The sequence below is a fragment of the Oncorhynchus nerka genome, linkage group LG9a, assembly GCF_034236695.1.
Source record: "Oncorhynchus nerka isolate Pitt River linkage group LG9a, Oner_Uvic_2.0, whole genome shotgun sequence".
Classification (NCBI taxonomy): domain Eukaryota; kingdom Metazoa; phylum Chordata; class Actinopteri; order Salmoniformes; family Salmonidae; genus Oncorhynchus; species Oncorhynchus nerka.
Window position 1 is genome coordinate 39289267 of NC_088404.1, and position 25449 is coordinate 39314715.

General features: G+C 42.1%; 1 protein-coding gene across 1 annotated transcript; it reads right to left on the reverse strand.

Annotated features, from left to right (window-relative positions):
• Nucleotides 1-1667: 1667 nt before the first annotated feature.
• On the reverse strand, nucleotides 1668-17096 carry LOC115134760 (serine/threonine-protein kinase H1 homolog). Its single transcript, XM_029668956.2, has 3 exons — nucleotides 16709-17096; nucleotides 14726-15879; nucleotides 1668-7960 (listed from the first exon to the last, which is right to left on the reverse strand). Exons 2-3 carry the CDS (start codon nucleotides 15674-15676, stop codon nucleotides 7643-7645), a joined length of 1269 nt encoding a protein of 422 aa, XP_029524816.1. The 5' UTR covers nucleotides 15677-15879; nucleotides 16709-17096; the 3' UTR covers nucleotides 1668-7642.
• Nucleotides 17097-25449: the final 8353 nt, after the last annotated feature.

The window sequence follows — 25449 nt, forward strand, 5'->3', positions numbered from 1 at the left end:
CAATCTTACTGAAACCTATTTAACTTTTTGGCCTCTCCCTCTGTACTGGTATACCTCTACTACTCTCCCCACTCCTCCCTCTGTACTGGTATACCTCTACTACTCTCACCACTCCTCCCTCTGTACTGGTATACCTCTACTACTCTCACCACTCCTCCCTCTGTACTGGTATACCTCTACTACTCTCCCCACTCCACCCTCTGTACTGGTATACCTCTACTACTCTCACCACTCCTCCCTCTGTACTGGTATACCTCTACTACTCTCCCCACTCCTCCCTCTGTACTGGTATACCACTACTACTCTCACCACTCCTCCCTCTGTACTGGTATACCTCTACTACTCTCCCCACTCCTCCCTCTGTACTGGTATACCTCTACTACTCTCACCACTCCTCCCTCTGTACTGGTATACTTCTACTACTCTCACCACTCCTCCCCTTTAACCCATCTTCCTCTACTTTCTTAATTGCCTCTGCATATGACAACTTCTGCTCTACTCTAACCCTGGAAACCTCAACCTGCCTCTCTCGCACGGGACATTTCTGATCCCCAGCTCTATGGGCACCCCTACAATTAACACATTCCACTACTTCCCCAATTCTACACATTCCTTTGTCTCATGCCCTTTTGTACATTTCTCACACCTTGGACCCTCCCTCCTACACACTGCTGCCACATGCCCATAAGCTTGACACCTGTAACATCTTAACGTATTCGGCACATATGCTCGTACAGGATAAATTATATATCCTAAATTCACTTTATCAGGCAAAGACTCAGCTTCAAAACTCAAAAGAACAGACAATGACTCTTCTGTTCCCCTACTCTAGCCACCCTGTCTGCGTTGCATCAAATGCCGAGCATCACATACACTGGGAATCTTTGCCTTCAGCATTTATTTAACTAGGTACGTCAGTTAAGAACAAATTCTTATTTTCAATGACAGCCTAGGAACAGTGGGTTAACTGCCTTGTTCAGGGGCAGAACGACAGATTTTTACCTTGTCAGCTCGGGGATTCGATGTAGCAACCTTTATGGTTACTGGCCCAACGCTCTAACCACTAGGCTACCTGCCACCCGGGACCACCAAATTATTTATTGGCTACATTTAAACTAGTCATCAACACTAGTCTATTAAGTAAACACATTGCACACATCAACTGGTAAACGAGATAAAAGCACAATTTCAGAGGCTTGGATTTTTAAATGCATTGATCGTTCGAGCCATAGTGTTGACATGATGGAGTGGAGGATTTCTTAGGGTTACCCAATCTGAAATCAGCCAGTAATAGCAATGCTGCTCCTTGTTGTAAAGTCTTTAAACTTCTTAGCTAATTTAATTAGCCACATAATACCTACCTATGATGAAACATGATAGATCACCATCAATCTTACATTGCAGCAAACCCCTTTTAGTCATATTTGTGGAATGTTTTACTAGGACTGCCAAACAAAAAATCTATAGGGCTCACACATGGGAGACCACAATGATGCCGAATCGATGAAAACACAGTGAAATCTGACAGAGCATGAGACACACTCGGTGTGAATAAGGGTGCGTTTCTTCACTTTGGTATGAACAAATGGCTGATACTTGCTTAGATTGTTGCAAGAAACTATCACGAAGACTGATCATTGCTGAAAACTCATTTAAAATACTATTAAAAAAGGTAGTCAGGTTCGCGTTTATTTGGCACATTTGCATAAAACATGACTCTTTGAACCAGCTCACCATTAGTTAATGTAGAATAATCAATATGTTGTTATCACTCATTTAAACATACACATGAACAAGAATATTCAAAATCATAAAAACAATTGTACTCAGAAGACAGTGTTGAATTGGCTACTTCAGAAAACGGTCAACAACATTTATACATGTATAGTACATATAGAAAATGTGAAAGGAAACGCTTTAGGAAAATTTTCACATTCTGCAAAATCGCTTGCAAATACTATTTACTTTTTCATTGACCTGGCACACATTGCACACTTTACAACTATGTGTTTTATTTTTAAACCTTTGCTTCATTTCAACATGTTTTTTTATTTATTTCTCTTTTGGTCCAGCAATTGTGTTTTTGTGATGTAGAGGGAATTTAGAATCTCAAATGTGCATTTAAACCAAACCTTTTTTTTTTTTTAAATAAATGTAAGACAGTGGTGTTCCAAAAACCAAATCAACAAGTGACTGAAACCATGGCATTATTAGTTCTGTGGGGTGGAAATGCATGTTACAGATAGACGTACAGTGCATTCGGAAAGTATTCAGACCCCTAGACTTTTTTCACATTTTGTTACATTACAGCCTTATTCTAAAATGGATTAAATAGTTTTTTCTTCATCTATCTACACACAGTACCCCATAATGACAAAGCCAAACTTTTAAAAAAATATTTAAAAAATGTAAATGTTAGCAAAACATAAATATCACATTTACATAACTATTCAGACCCGTTATTTTGTTGAAGCACCTTTGGCAGCAATTACAGCCTTGAGTATGACGCTACACACTTGGCACACTTGTATTTGGGGAGTTTCTCAAATTCTTATCTGCAGAGCCCTGTTAGGTTGGATGGGGAACATTGCTGCACAGCTATTTTCAGGTCTCTACAAAGATGTTCAATCGGGTTCAAGTCCGGGCTCTGGCTGGGCCACTCAAGGACATTCAGAGACTTGTTCCGAATCTTGCGTCGTCATGGCTGTATGCTTAGGGTCGTTGTCCTGTTTGGAAGGTTAACCTTAGCCCCAGTATGAGATCCTGAGCACTCTGGAACAGGTTTTCATCAAGGATCTCTCTTTCCTTTGCTCCGTTCATCTTTCCCTCGATCCTGACTAGTCTGCCGCTGAAAAACATCTCCACAGCATGATGCTGCCACCATGCTTCACTGTAGGGACGGTGCCACGTTTCCTCCAGACTTGACGCTTGGTATTCAGGCCAAAGAGTTCCATCTTGGTTTCATCAGACCAGAGAATCTTGTTCCTCATGGTTTGAGAGTCCTTTAGGTGCCTTTTGGCAAACTCCAAGCAGGCTGTCATGTGCCTTTTACTGAGGAGGGGCTTCTGTCTGGCCACTCTACCATAAAGGCCTGATTGGTGGAGTGCTGCAGATATGGTTTGTCCTTCTGGAAGGTTTTCCCATCTCCACAGAGGAACTCTGGAGCTCTGTCAGAGTGATCATCAGGTTCTTGGTCACCTCCCCGACCAAGGCCCTTCTCCCCATATTTCTCCGTTTGGCCAGGTGGCCAGCTCTAGGAAGAGTCTTGGTGGTTCCAAACTTCTTCCATTTAAGAATGATGGAGGCCACTGTGTTCTTGGGGACCTTCAATGCTGCAGACATTTTTTGGTACCCATCCCCAGATCTACGCCTCGACACAATCCTGTCTCGGAGCTCTACGGACAATTCCTTCGATCTCAGGGCTTGGTTTTTGCTCTGACATGCACTGTTAATTGTGGGACCTTATGTAGACAGGTGTGTGCCTTTGCAAATCATGTCTAATCAATTGAATTTACCACAGATGGACTCTAATCAAGTTGTAGAAACATCAAGGATGAGGAATTAAAAAAGAATGCTCCTGAGCTCAACTTCAAGGTTCTGAAAACTTATTTTCATAAGTAAATCTGTTTTTTACTTTTCATACATTTGCAAACATAAAAAATAAAAATAAAACTTTTCACTTTGTCATTATGGGGTAGTGTGTAGAGTGATGAGGAAAGAAATGTATTTAATCCATTTTAGAAAAAGGCTGTAACATAAAAAGTCAAGGGGTCTGAACTTTCCAAATGCACTGTATGCTGCATGACACACACAGAGTTGAACAAAAATAGTGTCTACTTACAGAAACATGCACATAAATGACAACAATACAAATGTCAGGCACTTCATGTGACGAAGAGATGCTATTAAAATTGAGTTACCATTACGTCAACAGGTGACCACGTGAACTATGTGGAGAGGGGGGGACGGGGGACACCACTGCACTTGACTGTGTGCAACGACTTACAAAACAAATAACAGCAGTAGGACCGACAGTGTAGATAGAGCATAATGTAACATTATAGAAATTCCAAAAGAGAGACTGAGATCAGCTGATACGGCTCTGTTGAATTTCCAGTATCTTAAAAAAAATGTACCTCAAAATACCAGCGCTTCTCACCACAAATTACTTAAAAGTACATATGATCACATCATACCAATTGCTTATAATGGTTGTTCTGGTTGGGGAGTACAAAAAGGTAAACACAAAAGTATCTAACAAGAGCAGTTTTAATGAAGACATAAAACCTACATCCTGTCAACACAATAACTAAGAGGTATAATTATTATTATTATTATTGTTGTTTTTAAACACACAATTGCTTTTGAAGCCCTTCAAAACACTTGAATGACCCCTTAAAATGAAGTGCTAGAAACTGAAACAATCAGTTAAATGTGATCAGGTTCTTGATCCATCCCTCGAATATAATTAAAATAAGTGCATTCACAGGCTATAACAAAGTACGCTAAAAATAAAACATGGAAGTATTGAAGATAATTATTTGAAAGAACAATGTAAAATACATCATCACAACACTCCAGATTTTATTTTTAAGCATATTTTATGGCAATTATTATTGATTTTTAAAAGACTTGACAATAGAGAACAAGTGCCAGATTTAAATTGGTCTCTCCCAATAGCGGTCTGAGCTCTGACTGGCAAAGCATCCACAATATTACAAATGTTGTCAACCTACTAACTATACGGTTTGGTCAATGACAATTATGGGAAAAAATACAATAAAAACATGACATGTCTAAACTAATCAGAACAAATTGGAAAGACATTTGATATACCAAACTAAATTAATACTGAGCCATCAACCAGTTAGCGATCTATTGGATCGATTCTCCATCAATTTGTTAAATTACACATCCATTGATGTGTATCCTTCATTACAACAGGGCTGTCCATCTCAGACTGTGTAGCAGAAAGTGCAGAGACAGGACAGGCCTCGATCCGAATAAGTCCCCAGTCCCCACTGACAACTATGCAAAAGCACTGGCTCATCTTTCCTTATTTAGAGTTTCCAGTCAACCTCCCATAGTCTTTCAAGATCACAGTTAAAAAATAATCCCAAAATGAATAGAAACAACTCCTACATTAACAGGTTATAAAAACTGAATCCTGGTTAGAAAAATACTTAATTTTCAAATCATGAAAGCAACTGGTCAGAATACAATAATATTGGATACACTAGACTTCTAAACCAAAATTAAATAAATAAATGTTTATTTTGGCCTTCATTAACCAGGTTTCCATCCAACCTGCTTTTTTTTTTTAAGTCACGACTGGCCTGATGGAAACAGCACATTTTTCAGTAAACTTTCCAAATGTCGACAAAACAATATATGCTACACAAGGTGGGATATTTTTGTGTCAGTAAAATTAATTATCAGAGAAATGTAGGTGGAAATGCTTTTATGCGCAAATAGTGATAGAATAACCATCATATCGAAGTAAACTTGGAGTCAAGTGATGACATGTATGGTCCTCCCACTACAACTCGGGAAACCATGCAGTTTATTATGCTACAGATGAAATAAATTATGATGAACTTCACAGGGTGGTGAAAGTGCAAGGTGATGAGCTTGAATCTCCTATCCAATAAATATTGAGGGTCTTATTCTGGTGACATGATGGCCATAATAATCTCATCATGTAGGCTTTACCTGCATTGTATCAGAGCTGTTGGCTAGAGCGCCAGGGTCAGTACCAGAGTGGGCACATCCGCTATATAACACAATTTTTTTTGTGGCAAAACAATCCGAGTTGAAAATGCGATGGAAACCCATTTAACTTGTATTTTGTTATTTGGGAATTTAACCTCAAAAGTTATTTTTATGTACACTACATCATCAAGCAAAGCCTTTCATCCGCAACAAGTTAATTTCCCGGAAACACATCTCTGATGGGTTTTAATTCTCTGATTGTTTTTAATTCTTCTTCTTTTTTTAATATTCACAAGAAAATCTGTAGTCAATTGGATGGAAACCTTGCTTCTGACATACTTGTGTTTTAGCACAAAGTATTAAAAAAAATATTCCGTATCTCAGGATATATTCACTACATGACCAGAAGTATGTGGACGTCCCTTCAAATTAGTGGATTCGGCCACACCCATTGCTGACAGGTGTATAAAATCAAGCACACCATACACAAACATTGGGAGTAGAATGGCCCGTACTGAAGCGTTAAATTACTTTCAATGTGGCACGGTCATAAGATGCCACCTTTCCAACAAGTCAGTACATAAAATTTCTTCTCTGCTAGAGCTGCCCCGGTCAACTGTAAGTGCTGCTATTGTGAAGTGAAAACTTCTAGAAGCAACAACGGCTCAGCTGCGAAGTGGTAGGCCACACAAGCTTACAGAACGGGACCGCATAGTGCGTAAAAATCGTCCGTCCTCAGTTGCAACACTCACTCGAGTTCCAAACTACCACTGGAAGCAACGTCAGCACAAGAACTGTTAGTCAGGAGCTTCATGAAATGGGTTTCCATGGCTGAGCAACCGCACACAAGCCTAAGATCATCATGCGCAATGCCAAGCGTTGGCTGGAGTGGTGTAAAGCTCGCTGCAATTGGACCCTGGAGCAGTGGAACCACATTCTCTGGAGTGATGAATCACGCTTCACCATCTCGCAGTCTAACGGACAAATCTGGGTTTGGTGGATGCCAGGAGAACACTAGCTGCCCCAATGCATAGTGCCAACTGTAAAGTTTGGTGGAGGAGAAATAATGGTCTGGGATGTTTTTCATGGTTCGGGCTAGGCCTCTTAGTTCCAGTGAAGTCTGAAATCTTAACGCTACAGCATACAATGCCATTCTAGACGATTCGGTGCCTCCAACTTTGTGACAACAGTTTGGGGAAGGCCCTTTCCTGTTTCAGCATGACAATGCCCCCGTGCACAAAGGGAGGTCCATACAGAAATGGTTTGTCGAGATCGGTGTGGAAGAATTTGACTGGCCTGCACAAAGTCCTGACCTCAACCCCATCGAACACCTTTCAGATTAATTGGAACGCCGACCGTACCCGACCTCACTAATGCCCTTGTAGCTGAATGGATCTAGTGGAAAGCCTACCCAGAAGAGGGTTTATAGCCGAAAAGGGGGACCAACTCCATATTAATGCCCATGATTTTGGAATGAGATGTTCGACGAGCAGGTGTCCACATACCTTTGGTCATGTAGTGTATCTCCACCAAAGCAAGTGACCCACTGTTCTTGTACCATGAATTCACAGCAAATAATCAAGAACTAGTGCAGGAACAGCATTTTAACACCTCTTCCTAAAACTTAATTCCTAAAATGTTGCTCAACAGATCCGTTTAGATGGGCAGCTTCAAGTGACCATTTCCACAGAAACAATATAATCAACAATAAATAAAATGTGAGACACACAAGGACAGGAAAGAAACATTAGGGAATAGGAATCTAGGAAAAAAGGGTGAAATATTAGGATGTTTTTCTTGCTGCCCCAGTGGCACTATGGCCTAGGAGCTGAATTACTGTTCCAGGCAGCTGCTGGTAAGTCCCTGCTTGTGGTCTCAATGAGACACACAACATTATGAGTTTCAACATTGCAACCCACATAACTATTACTCAGCCATTGTATTGTTGTTGGTAGCGGCGGTTGAGCTCACGCAGCTCTTTCTCCCGAGCACGACGAGCCTTGTTGGACTTGGTGGAGCGGCTGGAGCGTGTGGACTGGGCAGACTTGGTGCTGTGACAGCGTGATGAGGCCCTCTTCAGGAGGTTTTGGGAGATAGAGCGCTGCAGGTTCTTCATGGAGGATGACGCAGCCATGCTGACGATCCAGGGGTGCTTCAGAGCCTGGCCTGCTGTTAACCTCTCACTGGAGTCAACAGTCAGCACACGGTCGATGAAGTCCTTTGCCAGGTTGGACACACTGGGCCATGGCTGAGCAGGGAGAAAGAAAGAGGTTTAAATGTTGAGAAACTGCACTGGGGGGGGTCGAATCAAAGTAATTAATTAGCAGAGGGTCAATTTCTCTAGCACACTGGTTGATAACAGGTCAATTTGGGGGCATGGCCATAATGAACAATGCACACAAGGGGGCAGCAGAGTGTAAAGCAGCTACAGTTTAATATTGCTGTACTGTAAGGCTCTGTAAACCTACAGGCTACATGTTAATAGCACAGTAGTAACTTCACAATGTGAACTTAAAGGCCGATTCTTTTTTTGTAGTGTAACATAGGGCAACGAGATATTGAGTACAATTTCTGAACCCTAGGATCCAAGGAAAAAGACTTGGCCAGGCATGTCTTTCGCTCATTCAAAGTGCTGTCCAATGATAAAGGACAGGGGGTGATTTGCCCTCAGACTACAGCATAAACATTAGGCCTTTATAAAGGAAGAATAGCTACAACCATGTATGTTACCCCCACTGAGAAGCTGAGCCTGTCTGATTCAGAGTATAAGAAAGGCCCCAACGCACGCACACATTAGGCATACTGTGGTTGCTTCCAGGAACTCCAGCCTTAAGCTACGTCACAAAGTCACGTAGGGGGGGTCGTGTTGTAAGTTCAGAGATGACATGAGCATTACGCCCAGTCGAGAAACACAGACACATGTTTTTTATTAAAATGAAACCTAACACATAAGCAAATGTCTGCAATGCATCCAGAATTATTTTTTTTAAACTAAAAGAAGTGTAACTTTGGTTGATTCTCTTGCTGGGATTCAGGTGTTCAACTCTTTTGGCATGATTGGGTAGCTTTCCAACTATGAGGAATCTTTCTTTACTACAGCGGAGTCACTAAGTGCCCTACTGTACACTTGTTTCTACCCCAGTCAGATGTTACTAGGGCTGTTGCAGTGACCATATTACTGCTACACAAGTCACGACCACAGTAATATCCCAAGTGACCGTTGAGTCACGGTCATCTCCCTCTATGCACTCTGGACATGCGTTGGTAGTACTCAACTCAGTAACAATCATCAGGAAGCTAATGGCCTGGTACTCGGGACTCTTTTGTCCCTCTAACCAGTATGAAGTCAATGCAAATTCAATCAAAAATGACATCAAACACTTATCATCAAAACAGTATGTGGTTTTAAAACTTACTTAACTGTGACTGATCAATTGAAGAAAGTTCAACAATTGGTTGAAACAGTAGAAAACATGATCTTTGTGGGTGTTTCAAAGCCCAACACAACACTTTAAGGTGAGGATTAATTAAAAAACACCCATATGCATATTACAGCGTATGAATATGCATATTAGAGCTTACGCATATTAGAGCTTACGCATATTAGAGCTTATGCATAGGTCTATATATGAGCCCAAACAACCCCCCAAAAACTGAATTTAAAATAATGATTGTGTCTATACAATGCATAGCCTAGTGCATATTATACATTGCAGAAAAAAACACAAAAAAATAAGATGTCTTTGGTACATAATTACAATTGGTGTCCAATTAGTGAATTTGTATTTGATTTTGAATAGCCTATTAATAGGGATTACTTTTACATTTCTATAATGAATAGGCTGACATGACCTTTAGCTACAGAATCTCTCACCACGGTGCGTTTCCATCTCCTCCCCTCTCTCCTTCATCCCTTTCTCGAGCATGCAGTGAGAGGGGCTGTCAACAGTTCATTCAATGTTTCGTTGTGAAAACATGTTACTATTGATGTGCCCGAACAGACTTCACTTGGTTTCCCAAATTAAGCATCAGGTAGTTGCAGGAACAGGGTTGTAGAGCTCATGGTATAGAGAGTTTGGGAAGAATGTCACCTTTCACGTAGTGAGAGGCTGCATGCTCCTCAAATAGTGGTTAATGTGTGAAGTGAAATAATGGAGTAGCCTACCCCGGCATCAGTGAAAAACTAACCTGCGGGTAAGTGGCCTCCATTCACTATTCAGTGCATACAGACATATTTTTTCCCCTGCCCATTTGATAATGGACCATTATAAATTGAAAGAAATTTTACATATTAGTAAAGACAGATTAAATTGAGAGTAGTCTGATGGGTGAAAATATGATCGATCACTTGATGAGATTAGCGTGTGCAGCCTGAAGCAAGGAACAAAGTTTTTTTTTTTTTTTACTTTCTCAAATCAATAGCCTATAGTCGCATCATGCAGCCCATATATTTTGATTTATAAAGACATTGTACGTTTTGTACCATTCACAACTAAAGTTGCCAAACAGATTTAGAGTTAACATATAGGACCCGTTTCAAATGACCACTTTTACGCTCAACAGTCACTTCATAGCACACTCGCTCCGGAATGGGAAAAATATCCCATCTATTTTATTTAGCTAAGTTATATACTTCTTACTATAATGGTGTGGGACTTAAAGCATATATTGTCTGCAAAATGAAGTAGCCTACAGCATGGCGCATAGCCAGATAACATACATTAGGGCAAATGTTCTTCTGAAATACATTTGTCATATCATGTTTCTTTAGACCAGACTAAAATAAATTGATTTATTGTGATGGTGTATATTCAATTGATTTATTCTACTTTTTTTATTTTTATGTAGATGTTCTAAAGGCTCACATCAGCAGCTTGTATGCGTGGGGGCCTGGAGATGCTAAACGTGTTTGTTAATTACCAGAAGACCGGCCTTCTTTTGCATGACAACCAGCTAAGAAAATGTCATTACCCCCACAGACCTAGATGTTACACCTCCTGAACTGTAAACTGCTGCATTTCCAATCACCCAGCAGACATCCAATATACATATTTTTAGACCCACAGATAAATCTCATATGAGCTTAATATACATGACACATATACAGCTCAAAGATGTTACATCCCCAAACTGACATGATGCTGAAGGCATTTATGATAATTACCATAATGTCCACTACTCCAAAACAATCTACTCAAATATTTGTTTTAAAATCTACAGTGCCTTCAGAAAGTATTCATACTCCTTGACTTATTCCAAATGTTGTTGTGTTACAGCCTGAATTCAAATGGTTTAAATATATTTTATTCTTGCCAATCTACAAACAGTACTCATAATGGCAAATTGAAAACATGTTTTTAGAAATGTTTGTAAATCTACTTAAAATTAAATAGAGATCTCATTTACATACAGTACCAGCCAAAAGTTGACACGCCTACTCATTATCAGTGATTTACTTTATTTTTACTATTTTCTACATTGTAGAATAATGAAGATATCAAAACTATGAAATAACACATTTGGAATCATTTAGTAACCAAAAAGTGTTAAACGAAAATATATTTTATATTTGAGATCCCAAATTAATGCGTTTGAGTCAATCAGTTGTGTTGTGACAAGGTAGGGGTGGTATACAGAAGATGGTCTTACCAAATAGGGCTAAGTCCATATTATGGCAAGAACAGCTCAAATAATCAAAGAGAAACGTCAGTCCATCGTTACTTTAAAACATGAAGGTCATACAATGCGGAAAATCAAGAACATTGAAAGTTTCTTCAAGTGCAGTCGCAAAAACCATCAAGCGCTATGATGAAACTGGCTCACATGAGGACCGTGACATGAAAGGAAGACCCAGAGTTACCTCTGCTGCAGAAGATAAGTTCATTAGAGTTAACTTCGTGGTGACAGGGGGGGCAGTATTGAGTAGCTTGGATGAATAAGGTTCCCAGAGTAAACTGCCTGCTACTCTGTCCTAGATGCTAATATATGCATATTATTAGTGGTATTGGATAGAAACACACTGAAGTTTCTAAAAACTGTTTGAATGATGTCTGTGAGTATAATAGAACTCATATGGCAGGCAAAAACCTGAGACAAATCCAACCAGGAAGTGGGACATTTGAGGTTTGTAGTTTCATTTAAGTGACTGCCTATCCAATATGCTGTGTCTATGGGGCCAAATTGCACTTCCCAAGGCTTCCAGCAGATGTCAACAGTCGTTAGAAAGTAGTTTGATGCTTCTATTGTGGAAGGTGGTCGAATAAGAGCTGTTTCAACAAGTGGACTAGGCTGAGGCCAATCAGTTGTTTACTGTGCGGTCACACGGGCACGCCGTGCCTTCTTTTTCCTCTGTAATGAATACGCTATTGTCCGGTTGGAATATTATTGAAGATTTATTATAAAAAGACCCTAAGGATAGATTGTAAACATCGTTTGACATGTTTCTACAAACTGTAATGGAACTCTTTTGACTGTCTGGATTTTGCGCTTGAGCATTGTGCCTTTGGAATAGTGAACTAAACGCACAAACAAAAACAGGTATTTGGTCATAAATATGGATGTAATCGAACAAAACGAACAGTTCTTGTGGAAGTGGGAGTCCTGGGAGTGCATTCCGACGAAGATCAGCAAGTGAAGATTTATAATGCTATTTATGACTTTTGTTAACTCCACAATTTGGCGGGTAACTGTATGGTTTGCATATGTGGCTGAACGCTGTTCTCAGATTATTGAATATTGTGCTTTTGCCGTAAAGCTTTTTTGAAATCTGACACAGCGGTTGCATTAAGAACAAGTTTATCTTTAATTCTATGTAAAACATGTATCTTTCATCAAAGTTTATGATTAGTATTTCTGTTATTTGATGTGGCTCTCTGCAATTTCGCCGGATGTTTTGGAGGCATTTCTGAACATGGCACCAATGTAAACTGAGATTTTTGGATATAAATATGAACTTGTTCAAACAAAACATACATGTATTGTGTAACATCGAGTCCTGGGAGTGTCATCTGATGAAGATCGTCAAAGGTTAGTGATTAATTGTACCTCTCTTTGGTTGGAAAATGGCTGAATGCTTTCTGTGACTAGTTGCTGACCTGATATGTTCTGCTTATGCCGAAAAGCCTTTTTGAAATCGGACACTGTAGTTGGATTAACGAGAAGTGTATCTTTAAAATGGTGTAAAATACTTGTATGGTTGAGGAATTTTAATTATGAGATTTCTGTCGTCTTGAATTTGGCGCCCTGCAATTTCACTGGCTGTTGGCGAGGTGGGACGCTAGCGTCCCGAACGATCCCAACTGCACCTCAGATTGCAGCCCAAATAAATGCTTCACAGAGTTCAAGTAACAAACACATCTCAACATGAACTGTTCAGAGGAGGGTGCGTGAATCAGGCCTTCATGGTCGAATTTCTGCAAAGAAACCACAACTAAAAGGACACAAGAAGAAGAAGAGACCTGCTTGGGCCAAGAAACACGAGCAATGGACATTAGACCGGTGGAAATCTGTTCTTTGGTCTGATGAGTTCAAATTTGAGATTTTTGGTTCCAACCGCCGTGTCTTTGAGACGCAGAGTAGGTGAACGGATGATCTCTGTATGTGTGGTTCCCACCATGAAGCACGGAGGAGGTGTGATGGCGTGTAAGGGCTATTTGACCAATAAGGAGAGGGATGGAGTGCTGCATTAGATGACCTGGCCTCCACAATCACCTGACCTCAACCCAATTGAGATGGTTTGGGATGAGTTGAACCGCAGTGAAGGAAAAGCAGCCAACAAGTGCTCAGCATATGTGGGAACTCCTTCAAGACTGTTGGAAAAGCAATCCTCATGAAACTGGTTGAGAGAATGCCAAGAGTGTGCAAAGCCATCATCAAGGCAAAGGGTGGCTACTTCGAAGAATTTCAAATATATTTTCATTTGTTTAACACTTTCTTTGGTTACTACATGATTCCAAATGTGTTATTTCATAGTTTTGATGTCTGCACTATTATTCTACAATGCAGAAAATAGTACAAATAAAGAAAAACCCTTGAATGAGTAGGCGTGTCCAAACTTTTGACTTGTACTGTAAGTATTCACACCCCTGAGCATGGCGATTGTGATTATAGCTGAGTAATATGTCTCTAAGAGCTTTGCACACCTGGATTGTACATTTCCATTTGCACAATTTTTTTAAATGATTCAAGCTCTGTCAAGTTGGATGTTGATCATTGCTAGACAGCCATTTTCAAGTTTTGCCATAGATTTTCAAGCCAAAACTTTAACTAGGCCCCCGGGAACAATCAATGTTGTCTTGGTAAGCAACTCCAGCGTATATTTGGCCTTGTGTTTTAGGTCATTGTCCTGCTGAAATGTGAATTTGTCTCCCAGTGTCTGTTGGAAAGCAGACTAAACCAGATTTTCCTCTAGGATTTTGCCTGTGCTTAGCTCTATTCTGTTTCTTCTTATCCTACAAAAAACTCCCTAGTCCTTGCAGATGACAAGCATACCCATAACATGATGCAGCCACCACCATGCTTGAAAATATGAAGAGTGGTACTCAGTGATGTGTTCTGTTTGTCCTGAATGCAAAGTGTTATGTTGGGGGCAAAGTTCAGTTCTTTGCCACATTTTTTGGAGTTTCACTTTAGTGCCTTATTGCAAACAGGATGCATGTTTTGAAATATGTTTTATTTTGTACAGGCTTCCTTTTCACTCAGTCAATTAAGTATGTATTGGGGAGTAACTACAATGTTGATCCATCCTCAATTTTCTCCTATCACAGCCAGGGTGTGAATACCTTCTAATGGCCATGTATGTACCAGTACATCGACTGGTATTGGTACCCTTTTCACCACTCACTAATATGTGGTGTGTGTCAGTGTATGTACTGTCTGGTATATCATATAACAACCATTATCAACACGTCAAAGGAGGACTGCTCGATAGGGGATTGTAGAAGTATTGAGAAGTAGAGAGGACAACAAAAAGAAAAGAAATGGACGAAGAGGGTGTAACGTCATAGGTGCTTACCTCCCCAGAAAAGCTGTACTTCCCCTTGAGGATCTGACGGTAGAGGCGCATGCGGTTGTCATCCTCAAAGGGCATGGTTCCACTCAGCAGAATGTAGGAGATGACCCCTAGAGCCCACATATCCACAGCATTGGTGTATGGCTTTCGTACCAGGATCTCTGGGGCAATGTACTCTGGTGTCCCACAAGTAGTCTTCATCAAGCACTCATCACCCTTCTTACGAGTGCTGGCCAGCCCAAAGTCAGTGACCATAATCTTAGAGTCTGCACCGGGGTGATAGTAGAGCAGGTTCTCAGGCTTGAGGTCACGGTGGGTGATGCCAAGTGTATGTAGATACTTGACCCCGTCCAGTACCATCTGTAGGACACGTGTAGCATCACGCTCTGTGAAAGAGCCACGGGCGATGATACGGTCAAAAAGCTCTCCTCCTGTAGCCAGCTCCATCACCATGTACACTCTCTCAGCTGTCTCAAACACCTCCATCAGCTGGATAATGTTGGTGTGGCGTACACGCCGCAGGACACACAGCTCTGACTCACATACCTCACGTCCCTCTCTGTAGCGCGTCTCTATCATCTTGATGGCGTAGGGCTGCCGCGTGCTCTTATGCTCCACTCGCACCACCCGGCTGAAGCTACCTCGGCCTATCAGCGCCTTAATGTCATATTTGGCTGTGACCCGTGGGTCAAACTTAGCTCTGTACTTGGCTACCTTGTTTCTGCGTGGGTCAGAGGCCTCTGGTTGGCCTGTATTTGTGGGTGCCTGGGCGGCTGAGAATGCTGCCTGGGGCGGGGGAGAGCCTGTTTTCTCCCCTCTCATTTTACTCCCACTGCCGTCGCCTCGGATAAAATGTTTGTAGATGTCGGTCTGGAGGGGATCCACCTTTTTGACCAAGTCTAGCTGGACATCTCCAGGTGGCTCAGGGAGGACCTTGCTCGTCCTGCACCCCATCACATCACAATCCTGTCCCACTGGGACCAGCAGGACATCCTCATCGCCCACGCAACATCCAAGCACTGAAAAGCATCAAGCCACAGGAGGCAGCCAATGTTCTTGAGGAAATGCTGCAGTGGCCCACTGAACCAATCACTGTGGCAGACCACTCAGAAAACAGACCTCACCACACTGTAGTAGACTGATGAAATGGGGCAATTCTGAAAGAAAGAATACAGAGTGAACAATTATACATTTGAAATAAATCATTGTCCAATACCAAGTTCAACAGCAAAAAAAGAAATGTGCATCCTGAAAGATTAGAGCCATTGACTGATTTGACTAAACATTGCATTTAGGCCTATTTGCTGTGGCAATGTATCACGTTCTACCTAAACTGACAACCGTTGACTACACAAAATAAAATCAAGAATTATGTTAATAGAATCAACACTGGGCTGTCTGGTAAACGTTCTAGAATCGGGCCTACCAAGATCACCTATAAAAATAAATTTAAAAATCGGCATGTGTTGACATACCGCTAAATAACGGTTCACCCATCCCACCAACCACCCCCCAGATCCATATCCATTTACGCTTTAGGCCTGGATACATCGTATACTGACCTTGTAAACGAGGAAAATAGCGGTATTGGCAACAGCCGCCATGTATCAAATATATAATGTATCCACAAATTACAAAATTATACAATGTTGTCATAAACTGCACAGTGTATAATTTGGTGGATGTAACCAGCAAAATGACTTTTGTCGGCCATGATGATTGTAACAAACCTAAATGCCGATAGTAGCCTAGCATTCCTCTATATCATGAACTAAAAGTATAGGCCTAAAAGTTGTTTGAATGTTTATGGTTGGGATTTGAAACAATTTGCCAGATAAAGATAGTGAAGTTCCAAGCCATTTATCTTGATCGAATGTTACAGAAAATATATACATATATGTAAAAATATATGTAACGTTATACCTTGTTTGAGTAGATTTAATCGTATTATATACTCTGAAGCATCAAAACAACGTAAAATCTTACCTTATATCAAAGTTAGATAATTAGCAAGTTAGCTAGCAACATACGACAGCGGGAGTTACAAGGCAGAAGTCCACAACTTGCCAAAGCCAACCTCCTCCTCACCCCACTCTCAGCTGTTGTCTCAGTTTTTTTGGTTCGGATTTTTCCGAAGTTGAATCCAGATTATAAAACGGCATACTGCTCCCTTATGGCTCTGATAACGTTTCAAGTAAATTGCAACAAGTTGATGGCTTCATTTTGCGCGTAAAGCAACAACACCGTGGCAAAAAAAACAGATAGAAGCGCTCGGTCGTTCGCTTCATAAAACGGTGTTCTTGAGTGGGACCACCTTTTTCCTGCAAACTTCTTTGTTGGAACGACCTCCTCGTCGGCTTGTTTCTACCCCAGAAAATCATCGAGGACGTCGTGAGGTCACTTCCTGGATCCGAAGAAAAGTACGGTACCAACGCATATATTTTGTTTATCTAAAATATTACAAGAACAGCTGTCAAAAGTGGAAAATACATGACACGTTGAAATCGCTCTTGAATTACAGTGTAGGGCAGACCTACCTGAAGTTGTTGTCCTGCTAACAAACTCTGTCATAATTATTTTTTATTATTAGGCTAATCAATTAAGTGTTGATGTGGGTAATTATATGTATTTCAGAATTTTGTTTTCTCTTGATGCTGCAAGGTCTATATCAAATGTAGGCTACTTGAAATGTGATCTGGTGTAAAGACCTAAAGCCTAAGCCTCAGAATGTTGCTCTATAAAACCAGCATAGGTTAGCTACAATTTTGATTTGGCATATTGTAAACTAATAAACGTTACTCTGCTTTTTAATTTTACCACACAGATCCACAGGATGGCGCTATATGCATGTGATATAGATTAGACCAGTGGTTGCCAAACTGTGGGGCGCAAGGGGTGGGGGGTGCATTTTTTTGTTTGTTGAAGGAACTCAGTCCGGCTTGAAACATACTTTTGAAAAGTGGTGTAAAATGTGTAGAAGTCCATGAAATAAGCTTTAAACCTGCAAAACAAGAAGGGTGTGAACAGTTTGTGTTACGAACAGCGCTTGTGCCCATAGAAATAGAGCGTACCCACGATGTTCTCTAATGCTGGAAGGGGGCCCCGAGTTAAAATGTTTGGTAACTCCTGGATTAGATTTAAGAGAATAATTTCTTGTTCTCATGAATATGTTTGCGTATGATTAATGGTTTTCAGAGTCTTTCCAGATGTACTGTATTCATTAGAGATGGTTTTTCTTCTTTTTTCTTATGATTTTGGTAACTACCCCTTTATCTGTTGTATTCCTATGACATTTTGGGGCAGAAATTCAAATTTTTCATACTTCACGCTTCTTGCTGAGCTTGTGCTCAGCTGGCTACATGGGTGACTTTTGAATTAGAATGTTCAGATAAACAATTCCAACAAACAGGGCAAGGCAATGAAAAGCCTATGGTTTTTATAGGGTCAATGAATGTTATGAATTGTGTTGGATTAGTTGTAAATGATTGCCACTGACATGCCTCCCGCCCCTGCAGCGGGGACCTCAACATGACAGCTGCACATATACACAGGCAATGAGCAGAGCAACAGCTCCAACCCCCATTAATACACCCACCCAAGTCCCATCCTGTGACCTAAGAGGTCTGTATCAGATGCTCAACATGCTCTGCTCACACCTACTGTAATGGTCTGAGCCTAAACCATGCAAAAACACTATGGAACACAAATCTTTTCCTATTTCACCCTGGAAAATACAAAGTCTGAGGTCATCTGCCTTTGGACTAAAGAGCAGGAACCTAGACTTCATCAAATAAATTGGAAATACAGACATTGTAAACCTACAAAAGATATGGTTTGGAGGAGACGGATCCACTGGTTGCCCTCTAGGTTACAGAGTGCTGGTAGTCCCATCCACCAAACTACCAGGTATGAAACAGGGAAGAGACTCAGGGGTATGCTAATTTGATATAGAGCAGACCCAACAGGAAAACGACCCTAAACACAGAGCAAAGACAGAACAAGTCTCTGAATGTCCTTGAGTGGCACAGCCAGAGCCCGGACTTGAACCTGATCGAACATCTCTGGAACGACCTGAAAATAGCTGTGCAGTGACGCTCCCCATCCAACCTGACAGAGCTTGAAAGGATCTGCAGAGAATAATGGGAGAAACTCCCCGAATACAGGAGCACCAAGCTTGTAGCGTCAACCTAAGGAGACTTGAGGCTGTAATCGCTGCCAAAGGTTCTTCAACAAAGTACTGAGTGAAGGGTCTGAATTATTATGGAAATGTAATACTTGTTATTTGTAATAATTTTGCAACAATTTATAAAAACTTGTTTTTGCTTTGTCATTATTGGGTATTGTGTGTAGTTTGGTGAGGGGGGGAAAACGATCTAAAATTGATTAAAAATAAATGCTGTAACTTAACAAAATGTGAAAAAGTCAAGGGGTCTGAATACTTTCCAAATGCATTGTATATCTTTGTATATCCCCCCAAATATAATCCTTTAACGATGACGGCTTCTCCATCCTAGAGGGAGGTATCAACCATTTCCAGGCCCAGGGACAAGTACTTGTCTGAGGCGACATAAATGCCAGAACTGGACAAGAACCTGACACTCAGCACACAGGGGGAGAAACTCCTGGAGGTGACAGCATTCTATCCCAAATATGCCACCCTAGACACAACTATGACAAAACAACCAACAAAAGTGGGTTACAACTCCTGCAGCGCTGTACACAGTCAATGGTAGGCTTCAAGTGGGCTCTTACGGTAGGTACACCTACAGCTCATCCCTTGGCAGTAGTACCATAGTACTTTAGTCTCTGAGCGTTCAGTCAGCCCACAGACTGCTTGAACGGAGCAATACTCAATCAGGCATCAAAGCCAAAGGAAATGCATAATATTATGCAATGTTATAGATGGAAGGAAAATAGTGTAGAAAACTACAACAAAAAACAATTAGGCAACAAATTCAATCCCCTTTTGACAAGATCCTGGACAAAACATTTCACTGTAATAGTGAAGGTTTTGTAATAGTGAAACTTGTCAGTAGGAAAGCATTTGACCTCTCAGCTTCCCTATCAAATCTAAACATTTCAAGCAGACAACCTAAGAAAATTAACAGCATTGAAAAATGGTTTAAAGAATGTAAAACCCTAAGAAAGAAATTGAGAAACCTACCCATGTATCGTAGACACTGGGAGTTGAGAAGCAGGTGGTAAGTTTAATATAACAACGAACATGGAATGATACAACGTAGGAGTAGTGTCTAGACATGAACAAACAGAAACAATACTGCCTGGGGAAGGAACCTAAGGAAGTGCCAGAAAAAGGGGAAGTAATGGAGAACAGATGTGCTTGATGAAGTGCAGGTGTGCATAATGATGAATGCCAGGTGCGCGTAATGACAATTCCCAGGACCGGTGGTTAGGAAACCGGCGACATGAACGCAGGAGGTGAGGAGCGGGAGTAGACGTGACAGTACACAAGACGACGCTGGCCAGAGGGACGGCCCCGAGAATGAGGAGTAGGTCAGTCTGGGCAGCAAAGATGGAAATCACTGATGATGTTGGGAGCCAGAATGTTATCCACCGCAACACAACTCCTCTGGGCCGTACCCCAGTCCACAGTCCACCACGACGTCGGGAGTCCAGTAGGGCTCTGACTGCATAGGCGGGGGTCCCATCTACGTCAAGGGGGGGGGCAGATGGGTGTCATGGGGGACTGCATCAGCCAGGGGAACAGGAACCGCCAGCCTAAGAAGGGAGCCATGAAAAGAAGGTGAGATACGATAATCACTGGGAAGCTGTAACCTATAAGTCACCTCATTGACCCACCAGAGAACCTCAAACGGCCCCACAAACGGAGTGAGAGGTTCCCGTTAGAGAGCCAGATGCGATCCTCAGGATAGAACACTGGAGTCTCACTGTTCTGACGGTGGACAATGCGCTGGAGTCTGACCTGAGCCCCGCTCCACACTTCTGGGCGCTTGAACCACTCATAAACCGCAGGAGCATCGGTCTGGCCCAGGGACCACGGAGCCAGAGCCGGCTGAAAACCCAGGACACACTGGAAGGGAGTCAGCCCGGTGGAGGAGTGACATAATGAATTCTGGGCGTACTCTGCCCATGGAAGGAATCAGGCCCACTCTCCCTGCCAGTCCTAGCAGTGACTCCTCAGGAACCTCTCCAGCTCCTGGTTCACCCTCCCCACCTGCCCGTTGGACTGAGGCCTATACCCGGCAGTGAGGCTGCCGTGACCCCAAGCTTTTCCATAAAGGCTTTCCATACCCATGATGTGAATTGGGGCACACGGTCGGAGATGATGTTCTCCGTAAGGCCATAATGCCAGAAGACCTGCTGGAATAGTGCCATCGCGACCTGGAAAGCTGTAGGGAGACAAGAGAGAGGAATAAAATGACATGGATTTAGAAAATCTATCCACAACCACCAAAATGGTGGTGAACCGTCAGAGGGGATATCAGTGACAAAGTCAATGGATAGAGGAGACCAGGGACACTGAGGCATGGGAAGGGGAAGGAGTTTCCCTGCTGGAGCGTGTTAGACTTAGTTTGGGCACACACAGAACAAGAGTTGACGTAGCAAGTAACATCTAACATCCTGCGCCAAGGTGGGCCACCAATATTTCTCGGAGAGTGTTTGTATAGTACGGATGATCCCAGGATGTCCAACAACGACAGCTGTGTGTGCCCAGGTCAACAGGCACTCCCTTATCACCATGGGAACATAGATGCGTTTAGAAGGACAGGGAGTGGGAGCGGATTCCCTCTTCAGAGTCTGGCAAATGTCCACATCTACATCCCAGACCACAGGGGCTACAACATGAGAAGGAACAAGAAAACAGGTCCTCCGGCATTCGGGTGACCAAGTCCGTGATCCTCATCCTCGACCATGAGATGGTGGGGTTATGCGTTGGGACCATGGGAGGCAGAGGATGATCTTATGAACTGGTGATGAAGAGGGGATGTTTTCCTGATTACTGGATTCCACGGTGAGGGTGAGTGGTGTGGTGATGTGTGTGTGATGGTTCCGGAGCCTAGTGGCCGATTGTCAAGGGCTTGCACCAGAAAACGGAGAGGAGAGCAGGTATGAGGGGATGTTCAGAGAAGCGGCAAGGGTCTGGTCAATAAAGTACCATGCAGCACCTGAATTCACTAGTGCTGTAGAAACAGGACGAGGGACAGTCAGCTAGTGTGATTGACACTGAAAGGCAGAAACTGATGAAGATGGGATACTCACACGTGTCCCAGGCGGTGGAAGATCTGACCATCCCTCTGCTCTTGTGGATACCCAGTTGGGACGTACTGGACACTGCTGGAGCCCTCCTTGACCACAATAGAGCCCCAGCTGTCTCCATCTGCATCTCTCCGCCATGGGGAGGCGTGTGACCCCTACCTCCATAGGTTCATACTCTGCTACAGATTGTTCACTGAGGGAGGGAGAGAAGTGATGTAGGTACCGACTCTCCCGAAGAAGATTGGAGAGGTTTATTTCATCCGCTGGATGCTGCTACTGTCCGGAAGGTGAGCAGTACTTGGCAGCGGTCTGGTCATCCTGCCGTAGTTGGAGTAGGCGCTCACCCTGCCCGCCGGTGGATAATCAAAAATACTTCTGAACAGAGCTATGAACCCCTCATAGGAAACCAGCTACTCCTCTTCTCTCTCCCAGACAGCCGTAGCCCACACCAACCCATCCAGTCAGCAGAAAAATATTTATGGCAACCTTGGACCTATCAGTGGTGGGAGCTCCCATCTGGGGTGCAAAATAGAGGGAGCACTGGAGTGGGAAGCCATGGCATTTAGATGCGGATCCATCATATTTATGCGGGAGGGACAAACGGGCATCTCTGACCTGGGCGGACTGCTAAATGGACTAATGCGCTGGCTCGCTGGGTCAACTGGTGGAAGAGTATCCTCCACTAGTGGAAGGCAACGACTCTCGGGCATGTTTGAGACGTTGGAGACTGTGAAGAACCTCTTCCATGGCCGTCCCCAGTTGAGCCAGCTGGTCGTGGTGTTTACAAAGTAGTTATCCCTGTTTGTCAACCGTCTGGGCGATGTCTTGATTTCCTGCTGCTTCCATTTGTTGAGGCAGTATTCTGTAACGTAGACGCTGGGAGTCGAGAAGCAGGTGGTAAGTTTAATATAACAACAAACGATACGTAGGAGTAGTGTCTAGACATGAACAAACAGAAATAATACTGCCTGGGGAACGAATCTAAGGGAGTGCCAGATAAAGGGGAGGTAATGAGTGAGGTAATGGAGAACAGGTGTGCTTGATGATGAAAGCCAGGTGCGCGTAATGATTATCAAACCACTTCTGGGAAAATCGGAACGCACTAAACAAACAACAACACAAAGAGTTATCGATCCAAAACAGACATGTATGGATAAACCACTTCTCCAATATGTTTGGCTCTATAACAAAGAATTAACAGCAAACAACATATACATGATGAAATACACATTTTAGAATCAACTACTAAAGACTACCAGAACCCACAGGATTCTTTAATTACATTGAATGAACTACAGGACAAAATACAAACCCTCCAATACAAAAGGGCCTGTGGTGTCGATGGTATCTGAAATGAAATTATAAAATATACAGATAACAAATTCCAATTATCTATACTTAAACTCTTTAACATCATCCTCAGCTCTGGCATCTTCCCAAACATTTGGAACCATGGACTGACCACCCAATCCACGAAAGTGGAGACAAATTTGACTCCAATAACTACAGTGGGATATGTGAAAATCCTCTGCATTATCATTAACATCAGACTCATACATTTCCTCAGTGAAAACAATGTACAGAGCAAATGTCAAATTGGCTTTTTACCAAATTACAGACGACAAACCACGTATTTACCCTGAATACCCTTACTGACAAACAAACAAAACAAAACAAAGGCAAAGTTTTTTAATGCTTTGTTGATTTCAAAAAAGCTTTTGACTCAATTTGGCATGAGGTTTTGTTATACAAATTGATGGAAAGAGGTGTTGGGGGGAAAACATACGATATTATAATATTATATATTACCTTCCGGAGACACCTGAAACCCCACCTCTTTAAGGAATACCTAGGATAGGATAAAGTAATCCTTCTCACCCCCCCCCTTAAAAGATTTAGATGCACTATTGTAAAGTGGCTGTTCCACTGGATGTCATAAGGTGAACGCACCAATTTGTAAGTCGCTATGGATAAGAGCGTCTGCTAAATGACTTAAATGTAAATGTAAATGTTATAAAATCCATGTACACAAACAAGTGTGCGGTTAACATTGGCAACAGAAAGTACACACATTTCTTTCCACAGGGTCGTAGGATGAGACAGGGATGCAGCTTGAGCCCCACCCTCTTCAACATTTATATCAACAAATTGGTGATGGCACTAGAACAGTCTGCAGCACCCAGCCTCAACCCTGCAAGAATCTGAAATCCAATGTCTACTGTTTGCTGATGATCTGGTGCTTCTGTCCCCAACCAAGGAGGGCCTACAGCAGCACCTACAGTGCCTGGCAAAAGTAATCATCCACATTAGCATTCCTCCTATTTCATTGCATTACAGCCTGTAATTTAAATAGATTTTTATTTGGATTTCATGTAATGGATATACACAAAATAGTCCAAATTGGTGAAGTGAAATGAAAAATAACTTGTTTTAAAAAATTACAAAAAAATTGCAATCGGAAAAGTGGTGCGTGCATATGAATTCACCCCCTTTGCCATGGAGCTCCTAAATAAGGTCTGGTGCAACCAATTACCTTCAGAAGTCACATAATTAGTTAAATAAAGTCCTACCAGGTGTGACATAGGGAAGAGACTCAGGGGGTATGCTAATTTGATATAGAGCAGACTAAACCCAATCTATTAAATTATTCAAAAAAGGAACATTTTACATCTGTTTAGAAATTAATAAGGGCATTATCTCTACAGAGAAAAATTTACCAGACCACACATGTGCCCAATAGTTTACCCTGTTTTTACCTTGCTGTTCCTCAGGTTAACAGCTGTCTTTTTGGCCTGGTGCTGCAGTGCAGATGTGGTCAGATACCTGCATAATAGATGGGAGGTTAACAGTTAAACATTTATGATTGAGTGCTCTTCTGTCCCCCTGATAAATAAAGATTCTTTGCTCAATCCCTTCAAAAGTATTGACACTCATGTTCTCTCTCCTGCATAGCAATGTCCACCACATTCTCCCCTGTCTAAGTCTGTCTATATCCTCCCTCTTCAAACTCCAAAAAGGTAAATATCATCTGTTAAATCCGAATTTGCTGACTGCTGTGAATTATTTATCAACATGGAGAGAGAAGCAGCTCTATTAAAAGCTCTACTGACTGCTTCTCTCTCGCTGAATTATTCTCCTGATGATCATTCTTACTCGGTGTATCTGTCTCTTGGCAAATGGACAGCACTACAAACATAATAAATCAGAGTTGGTAGATTTGGTACACTGACTTTTGTCAGATCCCCTAAACTCATTGTGGTTTCTGTGGTTTTATTTCTGCTCGACAATCTCATTTCCTGTCCCGTCCAATGGCACTGGGGACTTCCCTAGCAAAGCAGGCTGAAGAACAGAGGAACATTATTTGGCTGATTGCTCTTCCATAACAATCAATGACACAGAACTGAGATTGAATGGAAACCATTCTCTGTGAATGTTTTAGTTCATTCCTGTCATTTCCCTCTCTCGGCAATTGTGAGGGATCCAAGGCA